General features: G+C 41.1%; 1 protein-coding gene across 5 annotated transcripts in view; it reads right to left on the reverse strand.

The window, feature by feature from the left end:
• PARD3B (par-3 family cell polarity regulator beta) overlaps window positions 1–23973 on the reverse strand; it is a 697616-nt gene that overhangs the window by 627912 nt on the left and 45731 nt on the right. For all 5 annotated transcript variants that reach the window (XM_070732030.1, XM_070732029.1, XM_070732032.1 and 2 more), the window contains exon 2: window positions 20416–20517. In XM_070732030.1, the coding sequence (XP_070588131.1) occupies window positions 20416–20517 (102 nt within the window). The remainder of the gene's footprint in view (window positions 1–20415; window positions 20518–23973) is intronic.

Consider the following 23973-nt stretch of genomic DNA (forward strand, 5'->3'; position numbering starts at 1 on the left):
AGCAAGCATATGTACTCACTACTTGATTTGGGGCCCTTTTGCAGCAGTTACTGTCTCAATGAGGCATGGCATGGAAGCTATCAGCCTGTGGCACTGCTGAGGTGTTATGGAAGACCAGGATGCTTCAATAGCGGCCCTCAGCTCTTCTGCATTATTCAGTCTCATGTCTCTCATCTTTTGCTTGGCAATGTTCCATAGATTCTCTATGGCAGTGATGGTGAACCTTTTTTCCCTTGGGTGCCGATAATGTGTGTGCGCATGCTATTGTGGGTGCATGAGTGCTCACACCCATAATTCAATGCCTCCAGCTCATGCGGGTTTGACCTCCCCCATTGTCCCGCCTCCCTGTGCATGCACGGACAGCCCCCGTTCCCGTTTCCTGACTTCCAATGAGCCTGGTAGGCCAGCTTTTCACCCTCCCAAGGCTCCAAAGCCTGGAGTCTGGAGAGGGCAAAAACGGCCTCCCCCACTCCCCTGGAGGTGCTTTGGAGGGCAAAACTGCTCTTCTAGAGCCTCCGCACAAGCCAAAAATTAGTTGGCCAGCATGCACATACATGCTGGAGCTGAGCTAGGGCAAACAGCTCGTATGCCAGCATATATGGCTCTGGGTGCCACCTGGGGCACGCATGTCATAGATTCGCCATCACTGCTCTATGGGGTTCAGGTCAGGCAAGTTTGCTGGCCAATCAAGCAACATAATACTATTTTGTTGCTTTTGGCAGTGTAGACAGATGTCAAGTCCTGCTGGAAAATGAAGTCAGCATCCCCATAAAGATCATTTGCGGAAGGAAGCATAAAGTGCTCTAAAATATCCTGGTAGATGGCTGTGTTGACCCTAGACTTAATGAAGGACAGTGACCAACACCAGCAAATGACATGGCTCCCTTCACACTAGACTTCAAACATCTTGCAATGTGTGCCTCTCCATTCTTCCTCCATACTCTGGGTCCTTGGTTTCCAAATGAGATGCAAAAGTTCTCTCATCAGAAAAGAAGACTTTGGACCACTAAGCAACAGACCAGGCCTGTTTTTCTTTAGCCCAGATAAGTCACTTCTGACACTGTTTGTTGTTCAGAAGTGGCTTGACAAGAGGAATACGACATTTGAAGCCCATGTCCAGGATCCATCTATGTGTAGTGGCTCTTGATACACTGACTCCAGCCTCAATACACTCCTTGTGAAATACACTCCCCAACACTTTTGAATGGCCTTTTCCTGACAATCCTCTCCAAGCTGCGGTCATCCCTGCTGCTTGTGCATATTTCTTCCACACTTTTCCCTTCCACATAACTTTCTATTAATGTGCTTTGATAAAGCATTTTGGGAGCATTCAGCCTTATGGAGGGTGTCAATGATGGTTTTCTGCACGACTGTCACTGATTATGATTTCTACTGAACCAGACTGAGGGACCATTTAAAGGCTCAGGAACCCTTATGGCTTAATTAACTGATTAGAGAGGGATACTTTGAGCCTGGAATATTGCACCTTTTCACAATATTCTAATTTTCTGAGATTGTGGATTTGGAGTTTTCATGAGCTGAACCCCATAATCATCACAATTATGACAATTCACCACTTGAACTTGCTTTGCATGTAATGAGTTTCACCTTTTAAGTTGCATTACTGAAATAAACAAACTATTGCACGATATTCCAATTTTTTGAGTTTCACCTGTATATGCTGCTTCACAGTTATTTTTGGAGCCCTCTTTAAGTGGTCTACAGAGTCATCATATTGCTGCCAACAATCTGAGTCCTCGATATTTTTTGTATTATTTCAGTTTTATACTACAAATATACTCAAAGCTTCAGTTCTTGGAATGGCAGATTTTATGAGTATTTTGTGTAGAGAGCAATGGAGATGACCTTCAGAAAGAGAGATATAGGCAGTGGTGATTACATATATAAAAAACTATTTTAAGCCTGGGCTATATCTGAAGCATGAGTAGGAAGTACAGACTGATTCCTGCATAACTCATTACAGTATAAGAAGGAGGAGAAAAACTCAGTCATTTTCAGTCCTTCAATGTAGACCATATGAGAAATTTCATAACTATTTTGTTACAGGCAGTGGGGAAATCCACATTTTTAAACTACCAGTTCTGTGGGCGTGGTTTCGTGGATGTGGTGTGGTGGGTGGGTGTGGCTAGGTGGGTGTGACGGGGGAGGATACTGCAAAATCTCCATTCCTACCCCACTCTGGGACAGTCAGAGGTGGTAATTGCCGGTTCTCTGAACTACTCAAAATTTCCACTTCCGGTTCTCCAGAATTAGTTGGATTTTACCTCTGGTTACAGGCCATAGGAACAGAATCATACAAATCTAAATAATAAATAAAATAAATAAATAAAGAATCAGAATGTCTGAGTTCTCTCCTCACCCTCTCTTACAAATTATAATTTCTGGTGGTTCTAATGAAAGAACATCTTGTCAAGATAGGATAGACTTGACCACAGAATAGTAGGCAATGCATTTTTTAAATATGTAAACTTGTGAAAAGGTATTCTCAAAAGTACCTTGTAATCACCTCTCAAATTGTGTATCTGTCCTTTTTAAAGGAGTTGAATCCGTACTAGCAATTCCTATTATTCAGGAATGACCTACAAGAGTCAACTTCAGTTTATTATATAGGCAGGTTTGCTAACAGAATTGTGGCTACCTCAGTTTTATAATATAACTCTAATTTCACCAAATATTAATAAATGAAAATGATAATCTTCAATAATTGAAGCCATATAACAAACAATTAACACCTAGAAGTAGAAAGATGTTATATATTTTTTTCATTTCAAACCATTTCAAATTACTAAAGATGGAGTGCCTCAGCCTGAATTTATTTAAATGTAAGTTACATAGCATTAACTCATTATATTTATCAGCTTACATTCCTGTAATAACTGTTCATGAAAGGCAAATTACAATTTGAAATGTATACAATGGTTGTCAACTGCACTATGATAGTTTAATTAATCATTACAGTCCAAGACTTAATTTTTAATGCAGAAAGTTAGGTTAAAAGACTTTAGCACAGAAAATACTTCTGAAGCAGCAGAGAGTAAAGAGATTTTTCAACTTTTAAAATAGTTTTCAAACTGGACAGCTACAAAATGAAATGCCTTTATTATCTACCTGATGAACCTACAAAAGTCTACAATGTTTTACAAACACAATATATTGGTATTTTGAGTGGTAGTATTGCCAGTATCTCAACTTATTCCCAGTCTATCCAATATATAATACTGTCTTAAGTCTTCTGGGAAAAGTTACTTAGAATATTAATGGGAAATAGATTTTTTTAAAAAATTATTTATAATACAATCTGAAGACTGGAGGCAACAAAAAATAGGTAATGCAACTATATATAGAGATGCTTGAATCAATAGTTCTCCTATTCTCCTGCAGCGCACATAGAATGAACGTTCAGGTAAGCCAACGTTCATTTTCTTCTATTATGAATGAGGACAAGACATTGCCTGAGTACTATTTAATACCTCTATCATGTACAGAAATAAACTTTTTGCAATAGTAGATTTCATCTTTATTTCCCCATTTATTTATTCAAGGTTTTAAAGAATTGACAATATTCATATACTATATAAATGTAAAAGTAACATGTCTACAAATCTACAATGTTTGCACATATCAAAACCAGGAGACGGTCACAATGCTTGAATTAGTGATAAAAAGTGAATTAGAAAATTGTACATATATGCGCATGACCAGGATTTTGTTTCTCTGAGTTCTATGTGTTCTGATTTCAGGCTGATTCATATAATACTTGGTATAAAGGAATTATCAATGCATTTCATTGTAAAACATATCCTCTTTAATTTGTCCTTTAACACTTCAACTCTGCATGCAGTTTTCTTCTCTATCATTATTATCTCAGCAACTAAGTAGATAAGCTTAGCAATAACATAAAAGACATTCCACAAGTCATTCTAAAATTTATGGCTAGTTAGGGCTAGCCAGGATTCATAAAGAAAAAAGTAATAAATCACACATGATAGCTTACACTTCAGAGCAAGTTTGGGACGTGGCCATTCTTATTTTGCAAGATTGAACAAATTCAGCATCTCTTCCATTTTACACCCGGATGTGAAGTAATTCATTAATTAATTACTCTCTAATATCTCCTCCCTTTTTCTTCCCAGCGTTTCTGAAACCTTCTGAAACAAGCATCCCTCTATCTGTGATCTCCCCCATTTGAGTCACTCAAATTCATGTCTATGTCATTAGCTCTGTGGTTTTCACTAACATTGCTAACTGTTGGTAGAGCAGGGAGATTTATGATCTCTAAATCCCATTCATCATCCGAATCTGAAAACCCCTCACGCTGCAAGGGAGTACACACAACACTATGAAAATAATTTTTTTGACTGTTTTGACTGAATTAAGTATATGTTAACATGACTTTGATGCGTCCTCCCCCAAGTAATAAGAAATAATGCCACTGATTTTTGAGAAACTAACTGAAGAGGATTCAGAGGTCTCCAATAAAAGGTGTTCACTGTCAACCGATTATTCCATAACTGTATACTTTTCTGATCAATGGCTATAATAAAGATATGCTCTGTTTTATTTTTATTTTAATGCTAACCACACTTTGGAAAAAGGATATTCCTAATACTAATTGGAATTGAATTGTGTAACATAAGGTTTCTGCATCTACAGATATAGTGATGTCTAGGGGCATTAGATAAAGGGAGAATTAGTCATTTAACTCTCTACCAGGGATTGTGCAGTTTTATCTCCTTTCCTTGCATAGTTTTTTTTTTAATAATAATAAGTTATTAGATTTGTATGCCGCCCCTCTCTGAAGACTCGTTGATTTGCATCTCTCAGTAGAATGTGTCTACCATGTTGGTTAGATCAGTGTTTCCAACTAGACATCTTTGTGATGGGTGGCCTTCAGGTCCAAGAATTCCCCAATCAATATGGCCACTACTAAGAATTTGAGAAATGAACTCCACCCATCCCAAAGTTACCCAAACTTGGAATCGCTGGGTTAGACTAATATTCTAATGGTTTTCAACACTTCCTCATTCTCTTGTAATCATGATAAGTACAATTTTGCTACTCAGGTACCTCCGTCTCTCTCCAAGTAGATTTAAGTAACTTAGGCTTTCCTATTCCAGCGCTATTTCTTAAATAGAGCACATCCTTATTTTCTTGTATGTAAACCAGTCTCAATGTTTTTTAATAAAACTCATAACATTATTGTTACTATTTTAATGTTACTGTTATAAACTTGTAACATTACTGTTCTTCCATTTCTTCATATATTATTATAAGCTCTCTGCTATTGAATAAACAGTCACACTACAATAGCAAAATATTATGTCTACTTTCCCCAACTACATGCTCTCCAGATATTTGAGACTGTACTACCCAAAATTTCTAAACAGCATCTGGGGACATCAAGTTAAGAAGGCTGGTTTTTTTTTTAAAAAAAATGAAAATTAAAATATGTATATTTAACATTATCTCAAACATTCCAATTTTGCTCCTGAGGCATTAAGACTGTTTAGAAGGAGTAGGAGGGACACTTTGAACCCAAATCCCTTTTATATACCTTCCAGAAATGTGTTTATCAAAACAATTGACAAGGCAACCCAGGTGTTTTATAGACACTAAGCTGTTTCTCCTATTATTAGTTTGCTGCCAGCAATGTTCCTTCTACCTCCCACGGCCTTTTAGATGAAGTGAACACAGAATAGATTGGGGGGGGCAGGCTGTTCCTTTTACTTTTGTCAGCAGTGGGAGACAAAATTGCGAAGAGCAATCTGAAAAAATAAAAACAATTCTGTAATCTTGAAATTACCATTATTTTGCACTCCACTGCCTCAAGGGGCAAAAACTGTGTGAACCCCATGGTCTCTTCTTTTATGAAAGAAGTTTTGTAAGGGACATGCAATATAAAATGTCAGTCTCTCCATTCATCAAATTCAGCATTCTACTCCCATACATATATTTCTAACCACTTCTCTCATACAGTACGGACATGTATTTGCAGGTAATTAGGAATAGATAAAATAATTGGAAAAAACATGTTTCATTTTGAACATTTTAATGAATTTTGCAGATGTAACAACATAAACAGCTCAATGCAAACATTGAGAAGGACAAGAAACTGCCAAAAGTCTAGTGCAGGGGTTGGCAACCTTAAATATTCAAAGAAATACTTGGGCCCATTTCCCGCAGAAAACAAAACATTGGGAGCCACAAAACATGGGTGGGCGTGGCCAACTCAATGTCACTCACTCCCGCCTAGTCACATGACCCACCAGCCAAGCCTATCCAAGTTTTGTGGTTCTGTGTTTTCTATGGGAAATAGGTAACTCCTTCTCTGTCTCTCCCTCCCCCCCTCTCATCTTTCTCCCACTCTATCTCCCTTTCTCTCTCTTTCTGTGTGTGTGTGTGTGTGTGTGTGTGTGTGTGTGTGTGTGTGTCACTCTCCCTCACTCCCTACCTCTATGTCTCTTCCCACTCTCGGAATGCCCTGCAGCCTGTGCTCTTTTGTGCTTTTCGCCAGCTGTTTTACTTTCTTCCTTTTGGAAAGCTGGGCTATTGGGGCAATGAGGGCAACCTATGGCAAAGACTTCCCTCCTCCACTCTATCCTCCTCTCCTGACCCCCTGGCCGGCTGTGGTGGGGCCAGGAGGCTGCACAGGAGAGGAGGAGGGGGAAGGGGCGGAATGCCTCTCCCACACATTCCTCCAGCAGCCTGGCTTTCCAAAAGGAAGAAAGAAAAACATCTGGCAAAAAGCCCCAGAGAGTAGGCAGGGCTACAGGACTTTCCATGAGTGAGACACAGAGGAGGGAACAAGAGAGCAACACAGAGACAGACAGACACAGAGACAGACAGACACACACAGAGAGAGGGAGACTGGCTGATGGGTGAGCGTATTCTCTATTTTCAATCAATTAAAAATAATTAATATTTGTAATTATCTGAAGAGGCGGCATACAAATCCAATAAATAAATAAATAAATTTATTTTTAAAATCTTATTTATTTTGTTAAGTTGTCTAGAGCAATAATAAAGCAGTCTTTAAAAAATAAGTCTAATAATTTGAACATTCTATAGTTATTGACTTACCTCCTTGCATCTAATTTCAACAGTGTCATTCGCACAAGAAAGTAAAATTCTGCCTCTACCTCCCAGCAATTTGCTTCTTTGCAGCTTTAGTTTCACTTTTAGTTTTAGCATTGGCCTGCCTGCAGTCTCAATCAGCTGAGGGTCGGGAAGCTGATAATCACTTGCTTGGCTTAACAGGCTCTGTTCTGTTTGCTGCAAGGAGGTAAATGGCTGGGAGCAGGGGGCAAAGGTGGCTGGGTGGATCTATGTTCAATTTATAAGATGCACTCAAGTTTTCATCCTCTTTTGGAGGGTAAAAAGGTATGTCTTATACTCTGAAAAATACAGTATACTGAATTGGAACACTGTTTATGCAGGGAGAAGGGAGGAGGAAATGCTGTCTGAAAACAAGGCAAAATGTATTGATAGCTTTTTCATACCCTATTGTTATATAAAATAATAAATAAGGTCATTCCAATCTATATTGGAATCTATATAAAATAATAGGTAAGGTCATTCCAATCTATATTGTTTTTAAATATCTACAGTAAATAAAGCAGCAGCAAGTTTATCTAGCTATATGCATAAAACAGTCTCAGTGTGAATACAAATAAGCTAATTCTGCAGACAAGAAGGGAGGTAGGGAAGGAGGGAGGGAGGGAGAAAAAGAGAGGGGGGAACTTATTTAATTATGTTGCTGGGCAATATAAGCTCATGGAATTTAGGTTCACTTTAAATTTAGATAAAATCATCACTTGTAGGCATCCATGACTTTGTAGATAATACATCATTAAATAAGGGTTTCATATAAAGCATTAAAATGTCTCAGAACCTTCTGAAGTAACCAGCAAAAAAGAATCTATCCATTTCATATATGCCATGTTGAAAAGATGTAATAATGTTCAAAATGTCTTGATCTGTATTAATAAAAGCTGTTTGATGTAGATTAGAAAGGATATCAAGTTAGCCTAGTCAAGAAATGAATGAAATGCTCTAAAATCTGGATTAGGAAAAAATCTATAACATAAAATACAACAATTAAGATACCTCAAGAATTTTCCAGTTTTAATTTGAAAGTTGAACATTTTTTTCTTAATAAAAGATGATGCATGAACGTCTAATTACTAAATTTATAAGATGGATCCAAGACCTGAATCTGGCCTATTATACACGGTCCTGATATTCTACTCATTTATGACCCAACTCTGTCTTTTGCTCTCTATTAATTTCTGACAAAAAAACAATAAAATCTGTTTTCTTTACTGAAGCAAGCACATTTTTATGTCTTTAACGCAGAAAATTCTCTACCCTTTAAAGACAGAAGCACAATCCTGAATATAGTTCTCAGCCTTAATAAATGACAGTTTTCTTTTCAAACTTCTCCACCAGGGATTGCTGATCTTTTTAAAAAAACCTTGGGAAAATGTAACAAAGAGCTCAGAGAATACAGTACTGTATTATGTTTAAGATGTAAATTGTTTTTGTCCGAAAGTGAGCTACTTTCAAAATCTACTCATCACAACCATCAAAATATTTCATTCTAAGTCTTCAAAAAATTCAACAGTTAAAGCTGTTAAAACAATCAGATAAACAAAATGCTTGGAGGCTATTCATATATCTTTATTCAACACCACAAATGAGTATCAATTTCTCTGAGGAGAAAAGCCTGCAATCTTTTGTTATAGCTTTATTTACCTCATTTTGTACACAATTATTTATTGTATTGGTGCTTAAAAGTTTACATGCCCTTCTGAATTTTCAGTATTTCAGAATAAATATACAGTACTTAAAACATGATTTGTTCTGCACACAAGTCCAAGAAATTAAATAAAAATAGTCTAATGAAACTAAAGAGTCAAAACATTATAATTCTTCATATATTTAGGGAGGAAAATGATTTCACCCTACAAATGTGTGTAACAACAGTACGTGAACCTATAAGATTAGTTTATTTGAAGGGAAAACTAGAGTTAGGTGCTTCAATCAATGAGATGATTGTGAGAGTTCTATCTTATTTAAGAAACCCAATGATGGGTATTTATTATCTAAGTCTGATCTTCACACACAGGAAGTCTGTCACCGCTCCATCAAAGAAGATTTCTGAGAATCTCCAAAAACAGACATTGATACTAACCCAGTTAAATAAGTTTATAAAACTATTTTCAAAGTGTTTGGACTCCACCAGTTCATTATCAGAAAATGAAGCACTATTGTTATTCTCCCTTGGAGTAGATAACTGATGAAGATTATATTAAGAACAAGGGAGCAAAAAGTTCATTGCTGCACATCTACATTTTGCCAAGGATCATATGGATAAGCCAGAAAACAATTGGATGAATGTTCTGTGGATGGATAAGACCGAAACAGAACATTTTCATCCGAATGAAAAGTATTGATTAGTGAAAGGAAAACCCTGCATTCTAGTGTAAGCGCTTTATCCCATCTGTGAAACATAGTGGTGGCAAGAACCATGATTTGGGCCTGTTTTCCTACCTGTGGAACATGATGGCTTGCCAATGAATTCAGGCAGCAAGACAATTACTTAAAACATACAAAAAAGTACCATCAAAGAATCTTAAACCAAAGAAAGTTAATGTTTTAGAAATGAAAGGTCAAAAAAATATAGAAGGAGCAGAAGTGGACATGAGCTGAAGCTTTTGTCTAAGGAGAAATGGGCTAAAAGTCTTCCAAGCCAATGTGCAGGGCTGTACAAGCGTTATAAGAATTATTTAGTGACAGTTATAACATTTGAGAGAAATGTAAAAAAAAATCAAATGTATTCAACTGAAAAATATCATTACTGTCTGATTAAATTATGTACTTATGTTTAATGACCATTAAACTATAATTGACAAATTATATTTTAACAATAAGCCAAAAAGAATCATGCATTTTATGTTTAAATAACAAAATGAACATTTAAGTAATATTATAATAAAATGATATTGCATCTGTTTCATTTTGTCTAGCTCAAAAATGAAACACAATCCACCAAAGTCTTCTATAGATAGAATCTTTCCTAAGCCTAAACTACTCTCATTTCAACAGATATAACCTGGGAAATTCTACAGCAGGGTTTCTAGAGCCATACTGCTCTTTGGGCCCTCTGCTGCGGCTACCTGTCCCATCACTGGCTGACCCACCCCTCTCTTTCCCCTCCCTCTGCTGGCCTCAGAAGATAAGGGTGATAGCGGGGAATGGAGAAATGGCTGGGGCTGATTCTTCGGTGCTTCACTCTTGTGTAGCTTCTTCCGGCACTTGTTGGTGCTGAGTGTGCCTCGGTTGCTTGAGGAGACACAGAACCTGCTCTCCACCCCAAGATACTGGCCTGGCTGGCCTCACTACACAAGGGCTGGCAGGATAGGAATGGGATCTGGGAGGAAGAGATGTCAGATAGGGGGATGGGCCAGCAGCACCTAGCCATGACCCCCTGGCTGGCTTTGATGGGGCCAGGAAGGTGCTTGCTTGAGACCCTCAAGCAAGCACCAAGGTACAGCAAATGTACATGCAGGCCACTTGCTGCAGGACATAAAAGGACATGACTTCTATCCTGCACGAAGGCTCCGGCCATCGCCTTGCCATGTGCCCCCCCCCCCAGCAGCTTTTTGGCTCAGCACAGAGGGAGCGATCTCCAGCCCAACAGGCAGGAAATGAAATCTGAATTTTTCACAAATGTGCTGTGAAGGCAGGTACAGAGCCAGTTCACTCCTGTACTAAAGCTCCAGCAGCCCACCCTCTCCTTCCCCTCCTTCTCTCATGCAGGAAGGACAGGACATAGCAGGGCGATGGCGGGAGCCTTAGTGCAGGAGAGAGGCTTTTGCTATGCTTTGGCACTCACTTGAGGGTCTCCCTGTGCGGGCACACCCTCCTGGCACCCAAAGCTGGCCGGGGGTCACAAGAGGGGGAGGCGAGTCACCTGAAGGGAAGCCTCCACCACTGATGGGAGAGAGAGAATGAAGGGAGAGAGGGGGAGAAAGAGAAAGATGGGGGAGAGGGAGGGAGAGGGAGGGAGAAAGAGATGAGACAGGGAGGGAGAGAGGGAGAGATGAAGAGAGGGAAAGGACAGAGAGGGAGAGAAAGAAAGAAAAAGAGATGGGAGGGGGAGGGGGAGGAAGAGAGAGATGGGAGAGGGAAAGAGGAAGAAAGATAGGGAGAGAGAGACCTGTTTCCCATAGAAAAGAAAACAGAGAGCCATAAAACCTGGGTAGGTGTGGCTGGGAGTCATGTGACATCAAGTTGGCCATGTCCACCCAGGTTTTGCGGCTCCCAGTGTTTTATTTTCTTTGCCAAATGGGTCCAAATGGCTCTTTGAGTGTTTAAGGTGGCCAACCCTTCTAGGGAGTATGTATACTAAATCACTTCCTCCTCCCACAATCCCATTCTGGACTGTGCTATCTCTAATCTCCCCTCCTTGGAATGTGCTTCCTCCTTCTGGAGAACCTGCTGCATTACTGTAGTTTATCACATCAGCTCTCTCTTTTTTTAGACCCATTATGTCCCATATTTTTTCTTATTTTTCATTTTTTCCAAAAGGAAGAAAATATCTATTATTCCAAAATTATACTAAAAGTGTAATAATTATACTATTTTACTTTTACTACAATAAATGAAAAATTAGAATAAATTTTTTTAAAAATATTTTTTATTCTTACAATTTTGGGGCAAATAAAAAAGGTATTTTTTTAATCTGCAGGAAATTTACCACTGCAAAAACTACCACCTCAAAATACTACAAGCTTTTTTCTCTGGCTCACACCCTATACACTGAATAACAGATGAAAGTTGACTTAATTTTCCCTTTGAAAAATTATTCTCTTTCACACATTTCAACCCAATTAGAGACAAGGCAGATTAGTGTGAAAAAGGCAGTTAATTTTAGAAAATGTATGCATAAAATCAAATGTGTTTAATTATTTCAATATTTTTAGTATGTGACAGATTTATTTTAAATATGTAATGAAATCATTCTTTACAAAATGAAATGAGAACATCAGATTAAACTGTGTAGATCTCTCTACATGGTTTTATTTGTATTTCCATTCAATATTATAGTTTGTTAATAAACAACCAAAGCTGCTATTTCTGAACCATTCAGATTTTCCACAAGAGACAATGAATGTTCTGCCATGTATGTGATGTTAAATATCAGACTATGTTTTTCTATACTCAAATTGCCTTTTTCCAAGAGGCTGTCTTGGAAACATAGAAGGGCCGGCCAGCAGTGCCTCTGCCAACAAAACAATAGTTGGAGGTCCGCTCTGTTTTTACTGGCAGAGCATTCGAGCCACCACTGGCATCCCTGACATAAGTAACATTGAGTTGCCCATGCCCACCTTGGCCACACCCACCCGCCCCCCAAGGTCAAACACAGCCCTGATGTGGCCCTCAATGAAATCAAGTTTGACACTCCTGCTATAAGGGAATGGCACATAATATTTATATATGGTGGGGACAGAATGGAGACTGAATAAAAGTTTTTTGAAAAAAGCAAGAAGGGCACAGAAGCAGGGAAAATAAATACACAATAGTCTAGGGTAGATTTTGCCAATTAAACTGAAAGAACTTCAAGACAATATACTGTGCCATTGATGCATCAGAAAAGGATGGTCCAAAAACTAGTGGGGGGGAAAAGCTAAAGAGAAAGGAAATATGGATATATTTGGTTAGAGAAATAACTAATACTTTGCAAACGGTACAGTATGTACAAAGCCAAAGATAAATGAAAAACAGAAGCTTACTTGCCTAACCTTTTTTGATCATAGATGCTTCCTGTTTCTTTCCTCAAAGAATAGGAAATGTAGAAGATCATTATATTACTGGAGTATTTTGTTGTTTTGCTCATCACCTCTAAAGCCCTCCCCATTCTTATTACTTCAAACAGCTGTTAGCCAGCTCTTCTCAAAGAAACTCCCAACAGTTAATTAGCAACAAGACACAGTAAACATGTACAGCATGCCACATTTAATTATACTGTAGTTTTCTTAAGTTAGAAACTGCACACTATTCAAATTTATGTCATTTTTTCCTTTCTTAGAAAAAGAAATTTTAGCCTTCCAGTTAAAATTGCCATAGGTTTCCCTGACAACTCTAAGATTGTTGAATTGTTTGAACAACCCATTTCACCTTCACAGAATGCAAGTCATGTAAAAAGCTAATAGTTATAATTTTTTTGGGGGAGGAATCATCTATGTTATTTGGCAGTGTGATAATTGGAAGCAGGTAATGCCTAGGGTTGTTTTTACCACATGCCTGCAATTTTCTTTAATAGAAGACTCTAAAAAGTATACACTAGTTTAAGATAATTTATTAAGATTCCACTACTGAACATTCACATCATCAAAATATATGTTTCAGAATTAAATATATATTTGTGTCCCACAAAAATCACAAATGAACCACTAACCTGATTCATACTCTTATATTCCTCAGTTACAGTACTTTCTAATTACTTGACCAATCAAATTATCTTCCCAACTCCCAGAGTTTCCTATGGCCATTGATGAAATTTAAGGGAGTTGAAAGGTGTAAAAATCTAATACAAAAGACCAAATGCTACAGCATTGTCTTTGCTGAGCATTCAATACCATGAAACGATGATTAAAACATTCTAAATAGGACCCAGAGTTCACTCTATTAAATTGAGTAACTCCAAAACCGAGCCAAGCATTTCCTCCACCAATCCTGAACCTCACATTTCAGAGACAGATCGTTCAGGAGAAAATAGGCATTGATTGCTTACCTGAACGCCTCTTCTCGTATGCTGAGCAGGTCCAGCAATCACGTGGGTTGCTCGCTGTCCAATCCGCATAGGACTGAGCCTGTCTTTAAAAAGATTGCTGGATCCGCCCCTTCCCCAGAATTTGCAAATCTGTAGACTTGGGCTCGAAAAGTGGTGGCTCTACTCTCATGTATAAGAAAAGAAGGAAAAAAGGTACAACCATAGTCAGAAAGACATAGGGAGAGAAGTGACTGCTGTGCCCGCTCAGCATACGAGAAGAGGCATTTAGGTAAGCAATCAACACCTATTCTCCATACTGAAGGAGCAGCTCCAGCAGTCATGTAGGACATACCCAATAGATATGTCCCTAGGGAGGGATTAGTTGGCTATCATGAGAGATAACAGATTGGAGAACTCTTCTGCCGAAGGCAGCATCCGCTGAAGCGTAATAGTCAATTTTATAGTGCCTTATGAAAGAGTTGGGAGAGGCCCATGTGGCCGCCTTCCAAACTTCCTCCAGTGGGGCCTAAGTTGCCCAAGCTGCTGTAGTGGCTGCACTTCTTGTACAGTGCACCGTAATGCCTCGTAGGACATTGAGGGATGCTGACTCGTAGGCTTTAGAGAGTGTCCCTCGGATCCAACGGTTTAATATGGTGAATGAGACTTTGGCCCCCAGAGATCTGGGGTGGAAGGCTATGAATAAGGTTTTTGACCTGCGGAAAATCCTGGTGCGTTGGATATAGATCCGCAGAGCTCTAGTTAGATCCAAGTTGTGCCATCTGATGGAGAGATGGTGGTTTTGGTCAGAGCAGAAGGAAGGCAATACAATATCCTGTGATCTGTGGAACATGGAGCTGACCTTTGGTAGAAAGGTGGGGTCCAATCGGAGGACTACTTTGTCCGAATGAAACTGGCATAAGTGTAGTACTTGAGGCAAGTACCAGGATGAATATCTGTGGACCGTGGGAGGCCTGAGGTTTGAGATGCCTCTTAACAGCTCTTGCATTTCAGGGAAACCACGTAGTGGTTGTTTGCGGGGTCCTGCCAGAACTGAAGATAAGGCTGCTAGGTGCCGCTGGGTAGTGTTGGCTGAGAGACCTAGATGAAAGCCTTTCATGAGGAAGGACACAATCCTGTGCATGGGAATACACAAGGGAGAGAGGCCTTCCTGTGAACACCACTGGTGGAATTTAGACCAGGTATGGTCGTAGATCCTGTTGGTAGACATTCTTCTGGATTTCAGGATCACTTCGACAGCATCTGGATCATAACCTCAAAGGTCTAGGTCGTGCCGGATAACAATCAAGCGGTGAGGTGGAACCACTCTGGGTCTGGATGGTGAGAGACCCCCTGCTGCAACATATCCCCCGAAACAGGGAGTCACCAGGGGCCTGGACGGATAGCCGCTGGAGGTCTGCTAACCAGGGCCGGCAAGGCCAGTGAGGGGCTATCAGAATTACCTGGGCCTGCTCGAGAAGAATCTTGTGGATTACATCTGAAAGCATTGGAATTGGTGGGAAGGCATATAGTAGACCTGGAGGCCAAGGAGTTGCTTCTGCTCCCAGGGATGGGAATCTGGAATAGAACCGAGGGAGCCGAGCATTGGTTGCAGTTGCAAACAGGTCTATTTTATTTTATTTTTATTTATTATTTAGATTTGTATTCCGCCCCTCTCCGCAGACTCGGGGCGGCTCACAACAAGGCATAAACAAATCGTAACAAATCCAAATAAATTTAATATTTTATTTATTTATTTATCTAGCGACGGGTGACCGAATTTGAGGCAGATCTGTTGGAATAGGTCCGGATGGAGACTCCACTCTCCTGGGTCCAGAGTTGACCGGGAGAACCAGTCTGTCTGCACATTGAGAACTCCCAATATGTGGTCATCCAATAGAGACTGCAGATGTCTCTCCACCCAAAGACCCAGCTTCAGAGTTTCCTGCATCAGGGCCTTGGACCGGGGGCCTCCTTGTCTGCAGATGTGGCTTGTCCATTAGGACTAGGACATGTTGGTTGAGGATGTGTGGTTTGAACCTCTTGAGGGCTAACAAAATTGCTTTCAGTTCTAGCCAATTGATTGGCTTGGTTGACTCCTCCATTGACCACGTGCCTTGGGCTGTCAGGCCCGGAGCATGGGCTCCCCAGCCCAACAGGCTGGCATCGGTGATAATAGTAAACTGGTCCAGAATCCTGAATAGGGATCCTTTGTCCAGGGCGGAGGAGGTCCACCACGAGAGGTATCATAGGACGACAGGAGGAACGAGAATGGAGCGTGCCAAATTGCTGGTTCCTGATCTTTGGAATGGCAATAAGAACCATTGGAGTTCCCTGGCATGAAGACAGGCCCAAGGGACGATACCAATACAGGACACAATCTTTCCCAGTAGGGAAGATAGGGAGGCGATGGAAGCCTTTCTTTGGGACCAGATTTGAGAGATAAGCTCTTTGATGCTGATCTTCCTCTCAGTAGAAAGGAAAACTTGGGATAGGCGAGAATCTATGACTGCTCCCAGGTGTTGAAGAGAAGTGGAAGGATGGAGCTGGCTTTTTTGCATATATTAATGGAGAAACCGTGCTCCTGTAGAATAGACATGGATAACTGAAGATCTGTATGGGTGCCCTTTTTGGAGGGACCGTGAACTAAAATGTCATCTAAATAAACAAAATATGAATGGGGGTAGCCTGGATATGAGGCGCCAAGGAGCCCAGGAGCTTAGTAAAATCTCAAGGTGCCGAGGACAGGCCGAAAGGCATGGCCCTGTACTGATAGTGTTTTCCCTGAAAGGCAAAGCAAAGGAATTGCCTGTGGCCTTTTAAAATGGGAATATGGAGATAATCCTCCATAAGAACTAAGGAAGACATGAAGTCCCCCGGGTGAATGGATGCTAGGATAGAGGATAAGGAATGCATCTTGAATTTTCTGTATTTAATGTACTGGTTTAATCATTTGAGATCCAGAATGGCTCTCCATCCTCCAGAGGACTTATGGACCATGAAGAGGATGAAGTAGAAGCCAAGACCTCTTTGAGAGGCTGGAACTGGCTGGATAGCCCTAATAGTGAGCAGATGTTGGATCACCTCCTCCATATGGAGACGGGAGGAGGGAGATCTGGGAGAAGGGCAAGATATGAAATGCTTGGGGGGAATGGAGAGAAACTCCAATTGGAGCCCACACTCCACTGTAGAAATAATCCAGAGGTCCTTACAGGAACGGTGCCAGCTGGAAAAAAACCAGGCCAGACGGCCTCCAATGGTAATAGCGTGATCTTTACCACCTTGATCTTTTTGAAGTCCTCGAGGAGGAGGAGCTCCTCTGGTAGCGAGACCCTCTGCCCCTGGGGTTCCTATCTGATTAGGAACGAAAGCAGGAATTATACTGACCTGAGTTCCTTTGAAATGTGAACCCCTGATCTTGTTGCCGATTGGAGTGCCGAAAGGGCTGAAGCATTTTAGTAGGACCCAGGATTTTCTTCTTATCAGTGGCTTCTGTAAGTAGAGGATCAAGTAAATCACCAAATAATAGCTTACGATTTAGAGGACCCAAGAAAAGCTGCCGCTTCTGTCTCACTCCCACCTGCCACTCACTCCCGCCTGGCGACTGCTGAGACAGCCACTGATTTTGCCGCAAATCTAGAGGATTGCAGGGAGGTACTGGGCCACCGCAAAGACCTTGTTGAGGTCCTGTTGGCCCCTCAAGTCATCGGGAGTAATATGTTGTTGAAGTTGTTGAAACCACAGAAGCATGGCTCTAGTAAAAAAGAATGCTGACGCTGCACATTTAATAGCCCAGGTGTCAGCAAAGAAACATTTCTTGAGCATTTGCTCCCGACGTTTATCTTCCGGCTTTAAGACATGGCATGGCTCTGCAGAGTGTAGGGTCTTGACCGGTTCGTCTGCTTTGGGAAAAAGAAGAAGGTCCTCATAAGAAGGGGAGACTTTGTAGTTTCCTATCTTTGGAGGAGGGATTAGAACCCAAGGTAGGGTGATCCCACTGTTTCAACAAAGCATTCTTGAAAAGTTTAGGCATGGGGATGACCTCAGTATCTTCCTGCTCCTCCGTGAAGAAGGGGAGATTTTCTTCCTGTGAAGTTGCAGAGGTCGGTGCAGGCTTGTCCTGACCTGAGAGACCTGTGCTGCCCTGGCTTTGAATAGTAGAGACTTAAACAACTGAAAAGGAAAAATAGTAGAGGATGGTGGAGTCTTGATTTGAGATTCTTCATCCTCAGACAGGGCTTGAAATGGGTCATCCCTATCTTCAGGATCTTCATCATCCTCGTTTTCCTCCTAACAGGATTCAGAATCTGGTTCTTGTGGCACTCTGTAGGTTGAGAAGGATTTGAAATGAGAGTGAATTTCATGGATTTGAAACGAGAGTGACTACGAGGATGGGAAGGCACATTGATGGCTTTGAATTTGGCATCAATGGCTTGAGATAAGGTAGAAAACATAGATTGCCGCTCAGGAGGAAGGTTAGTAATAGATGCAGGTAAATCAGAGGGAACCCTGTGGGCCCTGGGAGGGTCACGCTCTAAGGGGCCCTGATTCAAACAGTCTGGTTCCTCTGGACCTAAGCCCCATAAGTTAGGTTGGGGTCTATTTAAGTTTGGCTCATCCAGAGACAAGACAGATACACCTGAGGGGGGGCAGATCAAAAGAATCTGGGGGTTCAGGTGAGCTTACATGCACTTAGGCCTGCACTCTTAAGCATTTAGCTGATTGTTCATGGATTTTTTGGAGTGCTTTATCACTTCTCTTTTCAGCTCTGGTGGGCCTAGACACTGGGGGAGCTGCAAGAGAGGAGGACAAGGCCTGGGGGATGGTTTCAATTTCATCACCAGTAGGCCTAAGGTCCTGAACATTTCTGGAAGCAGTGCCTCTCTTGGGAACAAAAGCCATGGTTTGAACAAATTACAGGGACAAGGTCTGGAGCCAAAAAATTTGTGGAGAAGCAATATTATAATTCCCAAGAAGAAGGGGGGCCCAAGCTCCTAGGCCCAGGACCGTCTGCCACGCAAAGGCAATCTGGATCAATCCAAGATTCGTGCTAATGAGTTCAGATAGGCTAGGCCTCACTAATTACGCAATCAAGGCACACTGGTTGAGAGGCCTAGCACACGGGTAAAAGCCTGAGACTCTCACAGGCTACTCTGGGCCAAGTGGCGGACGTATGGTGCCAAAGGGCCTGTGCATGGGCGGGCCGTTGGTGCCAGAATTACTGGGCACTGCAGGCCTTTGCACCAAAATTAACACTCAAGAAAGAGTCCTACTAAGTCTGGGGGACTAAACAAGCACCCTTGTACAAGCGTCCCATTCGGCAGGAGGTAACAGAAAGATATACAAGCCAATTGATAATAAAAACCTCCCTGCCAGTCAGATTTAAAGAAAATAAACGCAGCCGGCTGCAACGAAGCAAGGCAATTACGCAATTAGCAGAAAGCTTCGCCACGGCTTCTCCGCTTGGAGTCGAGCCCAGGAGGGCTGGCTGAAGGCTAAATGCTTTTGTTTGCCATATAAGAATGAAAAGGACTAATTACTTATCTTTTCAGATTGATTTCTAGTGGAAAGAATGGAAGGAAAGGTGTTTGGAGAAGAGCTGAGCCACCACGCGTCCTGCCGGTAGGAGGACCGAGCGAATTCTGGGGAAGGGGCGGATCCAGCAATCTTTTTAAAGACAGGCTCGGTCCTATGCAGATTGGATGGCGAGCAACCCACTGCTGGACCCGCTCCTTCAGTATGGAGAATATTATGTGGATAAGCTTTTTCTAAGCTGTTCCCTCTTTTCTAAGATGACTTTCTCTTATCATCTTTCCTGCTACTCAAATCCTATGAATCAGAAGGTCTGGTTTTTGTTTTTGTTTTTTACTTTGAGAAGAGGAGGTATTTTTACTTTGTGAAGGGGAAGGAGAAAAAAATCTTTTTGTACAAATATTTTGTATACAAGTCTAATAAATAATAATAATAAATAATAATAATTTCCCTAAACCCTGCTCAGTAGAAAAATTAAGAATCAATCACTTAAAAGTAATGAGTTCATAACTTATGTCAACCTATGTCAACTTTCATATTTTTTTCATAACGTAGAGATAATATATGGAACAAGTATAAATGAAGGGTACACATTTGTTTGCTATGTAGAGGCAATGGAATTTCTGTGAAAATACTGTCCTGTCAGAAGGATGAATACATTGTATCAAATTGTGGATCAATTAACCCTTTTATAAAATATTTAATGAGGAAATAGATGTATTTACGCAGGACAGTGCCATTATCTTTATGAAATCAAAGAATACAATTTAGACATCTAAAATCAATGCTGAATCCCATGAGCTTCTCAAATTTCAAATCCATAAGGGCACTCAAGATTTCCCCCCCCCCTATTGAATACTTAATATATGCCAACACTATATATCAGGTATTTTTTCAAGAATTTTTGCTGAGATGAACAAAAACAAAAACAAGACTGAAATATAAACATTTAACACATTCATCCTGATATTAGTCATTCAAGCATCTGTTAAAAATACGAATTTAGCATGAGGTTATTATATACAAATCATATCTTAATTTAATCAGACACTTTCTCTTTAAAAATAAAGAAATTATTCTCCATCAACCTTATCTTTGTCTTCCACAACATCTGCCAAGATGTCATCTGGATCCAGGATTCCGCCGTCTGTATATTCCAGATGGTGAACATTCACCCAATGTGAAGGATTCTGCAAATGAAACATAAGTATGTTTTATCACTAATCACTATTTGATCACTTCTGTCTATATTATGAAGGTTTTCAAACTGTATACCATTATATTTAAGAATATCAAATTCTAAAAATATATAATTGCTGACTACACGCTGAAAAAAAGTAGAAGTGAAATGAAAATTTAATATCAGAAAAACAAATCCAAGCAATGTTATATCATTGCAGGATTTGTTGTCAAGAGCCAGTAAAAGAACAATGCAAGGATTTAATTTTTGAATAAAAACAGGAAAAACTTTGCATAAGACACCTTGCAAACTATGAATTTGTCTTTCTTAACCTAATTTAGAAGAGCATTAGTGAACATAATCATTAATTTAAATATTATTTATAGTATCATTCTTTATTTCTAATAAACAAGCCACAAGGTTCAGATGTAACACTAAATCAATTCATATCCTGCAATCTCATTCTGTTACTAAAACAGCCATTTGTTACCTAAAACATCCTGATTTATAGGTCCCCAGAATCAAGGATATCTATGAAGAGCTATGTGGATATTGAGGTCTTCTGCTGATTTATACCACACAATTGGTAAAATGAATTTCTTTAAAGCCTCTGAAGCCTGGGGAGAGTGAAAACAATCTTCTCCTCCACCCAGAAGCCTCCGGAGGCCAGAAATTTTCCGTTTTGCAACTTCCAGTGCGACCAGAAGCTCCTTTAAAGACTCTGGAGACTGGGGAGGGCAAACAATCCACCATGCCATCGCATGCCAAAAGTGGGGGAGTGCAGAGGTCACAGGTGCATGCATGGGGGGATGGGTGCATTGAATTATAGGTGTGGGGTCGCATGTGCATGCCTCTGTGTCACTTTTGGCATGTGACAGCAAAAAGGTTAGCCATCACTGTTCTGTACCATGCCCCATATTATCACAAGAATATCCAATGTCTCAAAAAACATCATTTGCCATGGAGAAGCCTCTTGTTTCTGCCAATATTAGCTTTTTAATACAGTACTGCAGGGGTCGACAAAGTTGTTCAGAATCTAGGAGCCAGCCAAAAAATTTAGGAGCCAGAATTTTTTTTAAGCAAACTTGGTTTTTAATTTAACAAAAAAAACATTACAAACGTTATAAACAACATTTTACTTTTAAAGATAATAAATATTATATTTTGATATTTTAGATTTTAGGCAACATTCTAGTGTTTTTCACTTTGCGTTTTGTGGCCATGAACATGCCTTGTGATTTTAGAGCTGAAGTACCAGTGGTCCACAGCCTTGGCAGGATCAAACGCCTTCACAGATGGCCCATTCATGGTGATCATAAACAAGTCACTTAAACTTTCTTCTTGCATCCTTGATCTGAATTTATTTTTGACCATGTTCATCAAACTAAATCCTCTTTCACAACATGAGGTTGAGACAGGGAGCACCGCTACAATCGACAACAGGTTTCCCAGAACTGGAAATCTCTCGGTGTTGGAGAGTGCCAAATCCAGAAGCTCACACAGTTTCTTTCCTTTTCCAAGGACCTTAAACTCATACCACTCATTGAGGAGTGAGTGAATGCATTGGTCATCACTTTCAGGTGGAGATAGCTGTTTACGAAAATGATGAGCCAATGCAGTAATCTCAACCACACCGTAGTCCGGTGTGGTTGAGATTACTGGCCCGAAGGGAAGGAGCGGTTCGGGTTCCCCGCGCGGCGGAAGGAGAGGCGCCAGAAGACTGACGGGTTTCCCGGCAGGCCAGTCCGGCCGGCCACCCATGCGAGTGCTTTTCGGCGACTGTTCCGGCCCGGGAGGTCCCACAGGACGCACGCCTTCGACGGGGTTCAGTTGCATCAGGGGGGGAGGCTTGGGCAGCGAGAAGGGCAACGGCTGAGGGGAGGCCGCGGCAGCTGCCGAGTCTCCACCTGACATCGCTTTCACCCCCTCCCCCCCGGCGCAGGCCTGGCTCCGCCGAGCCGGCTCTGCTGTACTCCCGTCGGGATCCGAGGGGAGACCGTTAGTCAGAAACCGAAACAGAGAAGAAGGAAAGGGAGACCGGGCCGGGGACGCGGGTGAGGGGGGGAGGGGGGAGGAGGGGTTACTGGTCGGAAGTCACCGCGCACGCGGCCGGAGGAGGAATGAACAAAACCTCACGCCGGGAGGGGAGGGACTTCCGCTTCTCTCCGAAGGCGGGTGAGCGGCCAAGATCGGAGCGTCTGTGTGCGGTGGGGGGGAGTGAAGGGGTTCGAGTAGGAGGCAGAATGGAGGCAAGGGGGGGAGGCAAGCGCAGGGGACGCTGGGAAAGCAGCTCGCTCCGAGGTTGATGGGCGGAGCTACGGAAGCCAAGATGTACCATTTCTGGGCGTAAACACAAGGCGGGAAAAATATACTGTATACCAGTGATTTTCAACCTTTTTTGAGCCGCGGCACATTTTTTACATTTACAAAATCCTGGGGCACACCACCAACCAAAATGACACAAATCTAATAAATAAATAAATAAATAATAAATAAATAAATAAATAAATACATACATACATACATACATACATACATACATACATACATACATAAATAACCCCCTCATATATACAATCCCATGTAACATCCCCTTATAAATACAGTCAATCATCAATCATCCCTCCTGAAATTTATACCACTGTCTCATTTCTGGGTACTTCTCCTGTCTTTCCCCCTTTTCTCTCTCATGTTTCTCATTTCTCTCTCTTCCTCCCTTTTTCCCTCATTCCTTCTCCCTCTCACTTCTCCTCTTTTTCCATCCCTGTCTCTCTCCCCCCCTTATGTGTGTGTATGTATACACACTCCAACCATTTCCAAAACCAGTTGAGGGCTGGGTTTTTTTTCTCTTTTATCCTTTTCAAAAACAGGTGTGGGCTGGGGGGGGGGGGGTTTCTTATTATTTGGATGCTTTTTACCATATGCTTCAAGAATCACCTCTCTCTCTCTTTTGTTTCACTCTCCTCTCATTCTCTGCCTCAATCATTTTCTCATTTCTCCTTTTTTCTCCCCTTTTTGTTCTCATTTCTCTCACTCTCCTTTCCTCTCCCTATCTGTCTTGCTTTCTCTCTCTCTTGCTATCTTTTTCTCTCTCTTGTTCTCTTATTTTCTCTCTCTCTCTCTTGTTCTTTCTCTCTCTCATGCTTTCTCTCTCTTGTTCTTTCTCTCTCTGTTGCTCTCTCTCTCTTATTTTCTCTCTCTCTCTTTCCTTTCTCTCATTCCCTCTTTCTCTCTATCCTTTCTATCTCTCACTCTTTCCTTCTCTCCCTCCCTTTCTCTCTCTTTCCATTCCCTCTTTTTCTCTATCCTTTCTATCTCTCACTCTTTCCTTCTCCCCCTCTCTTTCTCTCTCTTTCCTTTCTCTCATTCCCTTTCTCTCTCTCCTTTCTATCTCTCACTTTTTCTTTCTCTCCCTCCCTCCCTTTCTCTCTCTTTCCTTTCTCTCATTCCATCTTTGTCTCTTGGG

The sequence above is a fragment of the Erythrolamprus reginae genome, chromosome 1, assembly GCF_031021105.1.
Source record: "Erythrolamprus reginae isolate rEryReg1 chromosome 1, rEryReg1.hap1, whole genome shotgun sequence".
Lineage (NCBI taxonomy): Eukaryota > Metazoa > Chordata > Lepidosauria > Squamata > Dipsadidae > Erythrolamprus > Erythrolamprus reginae.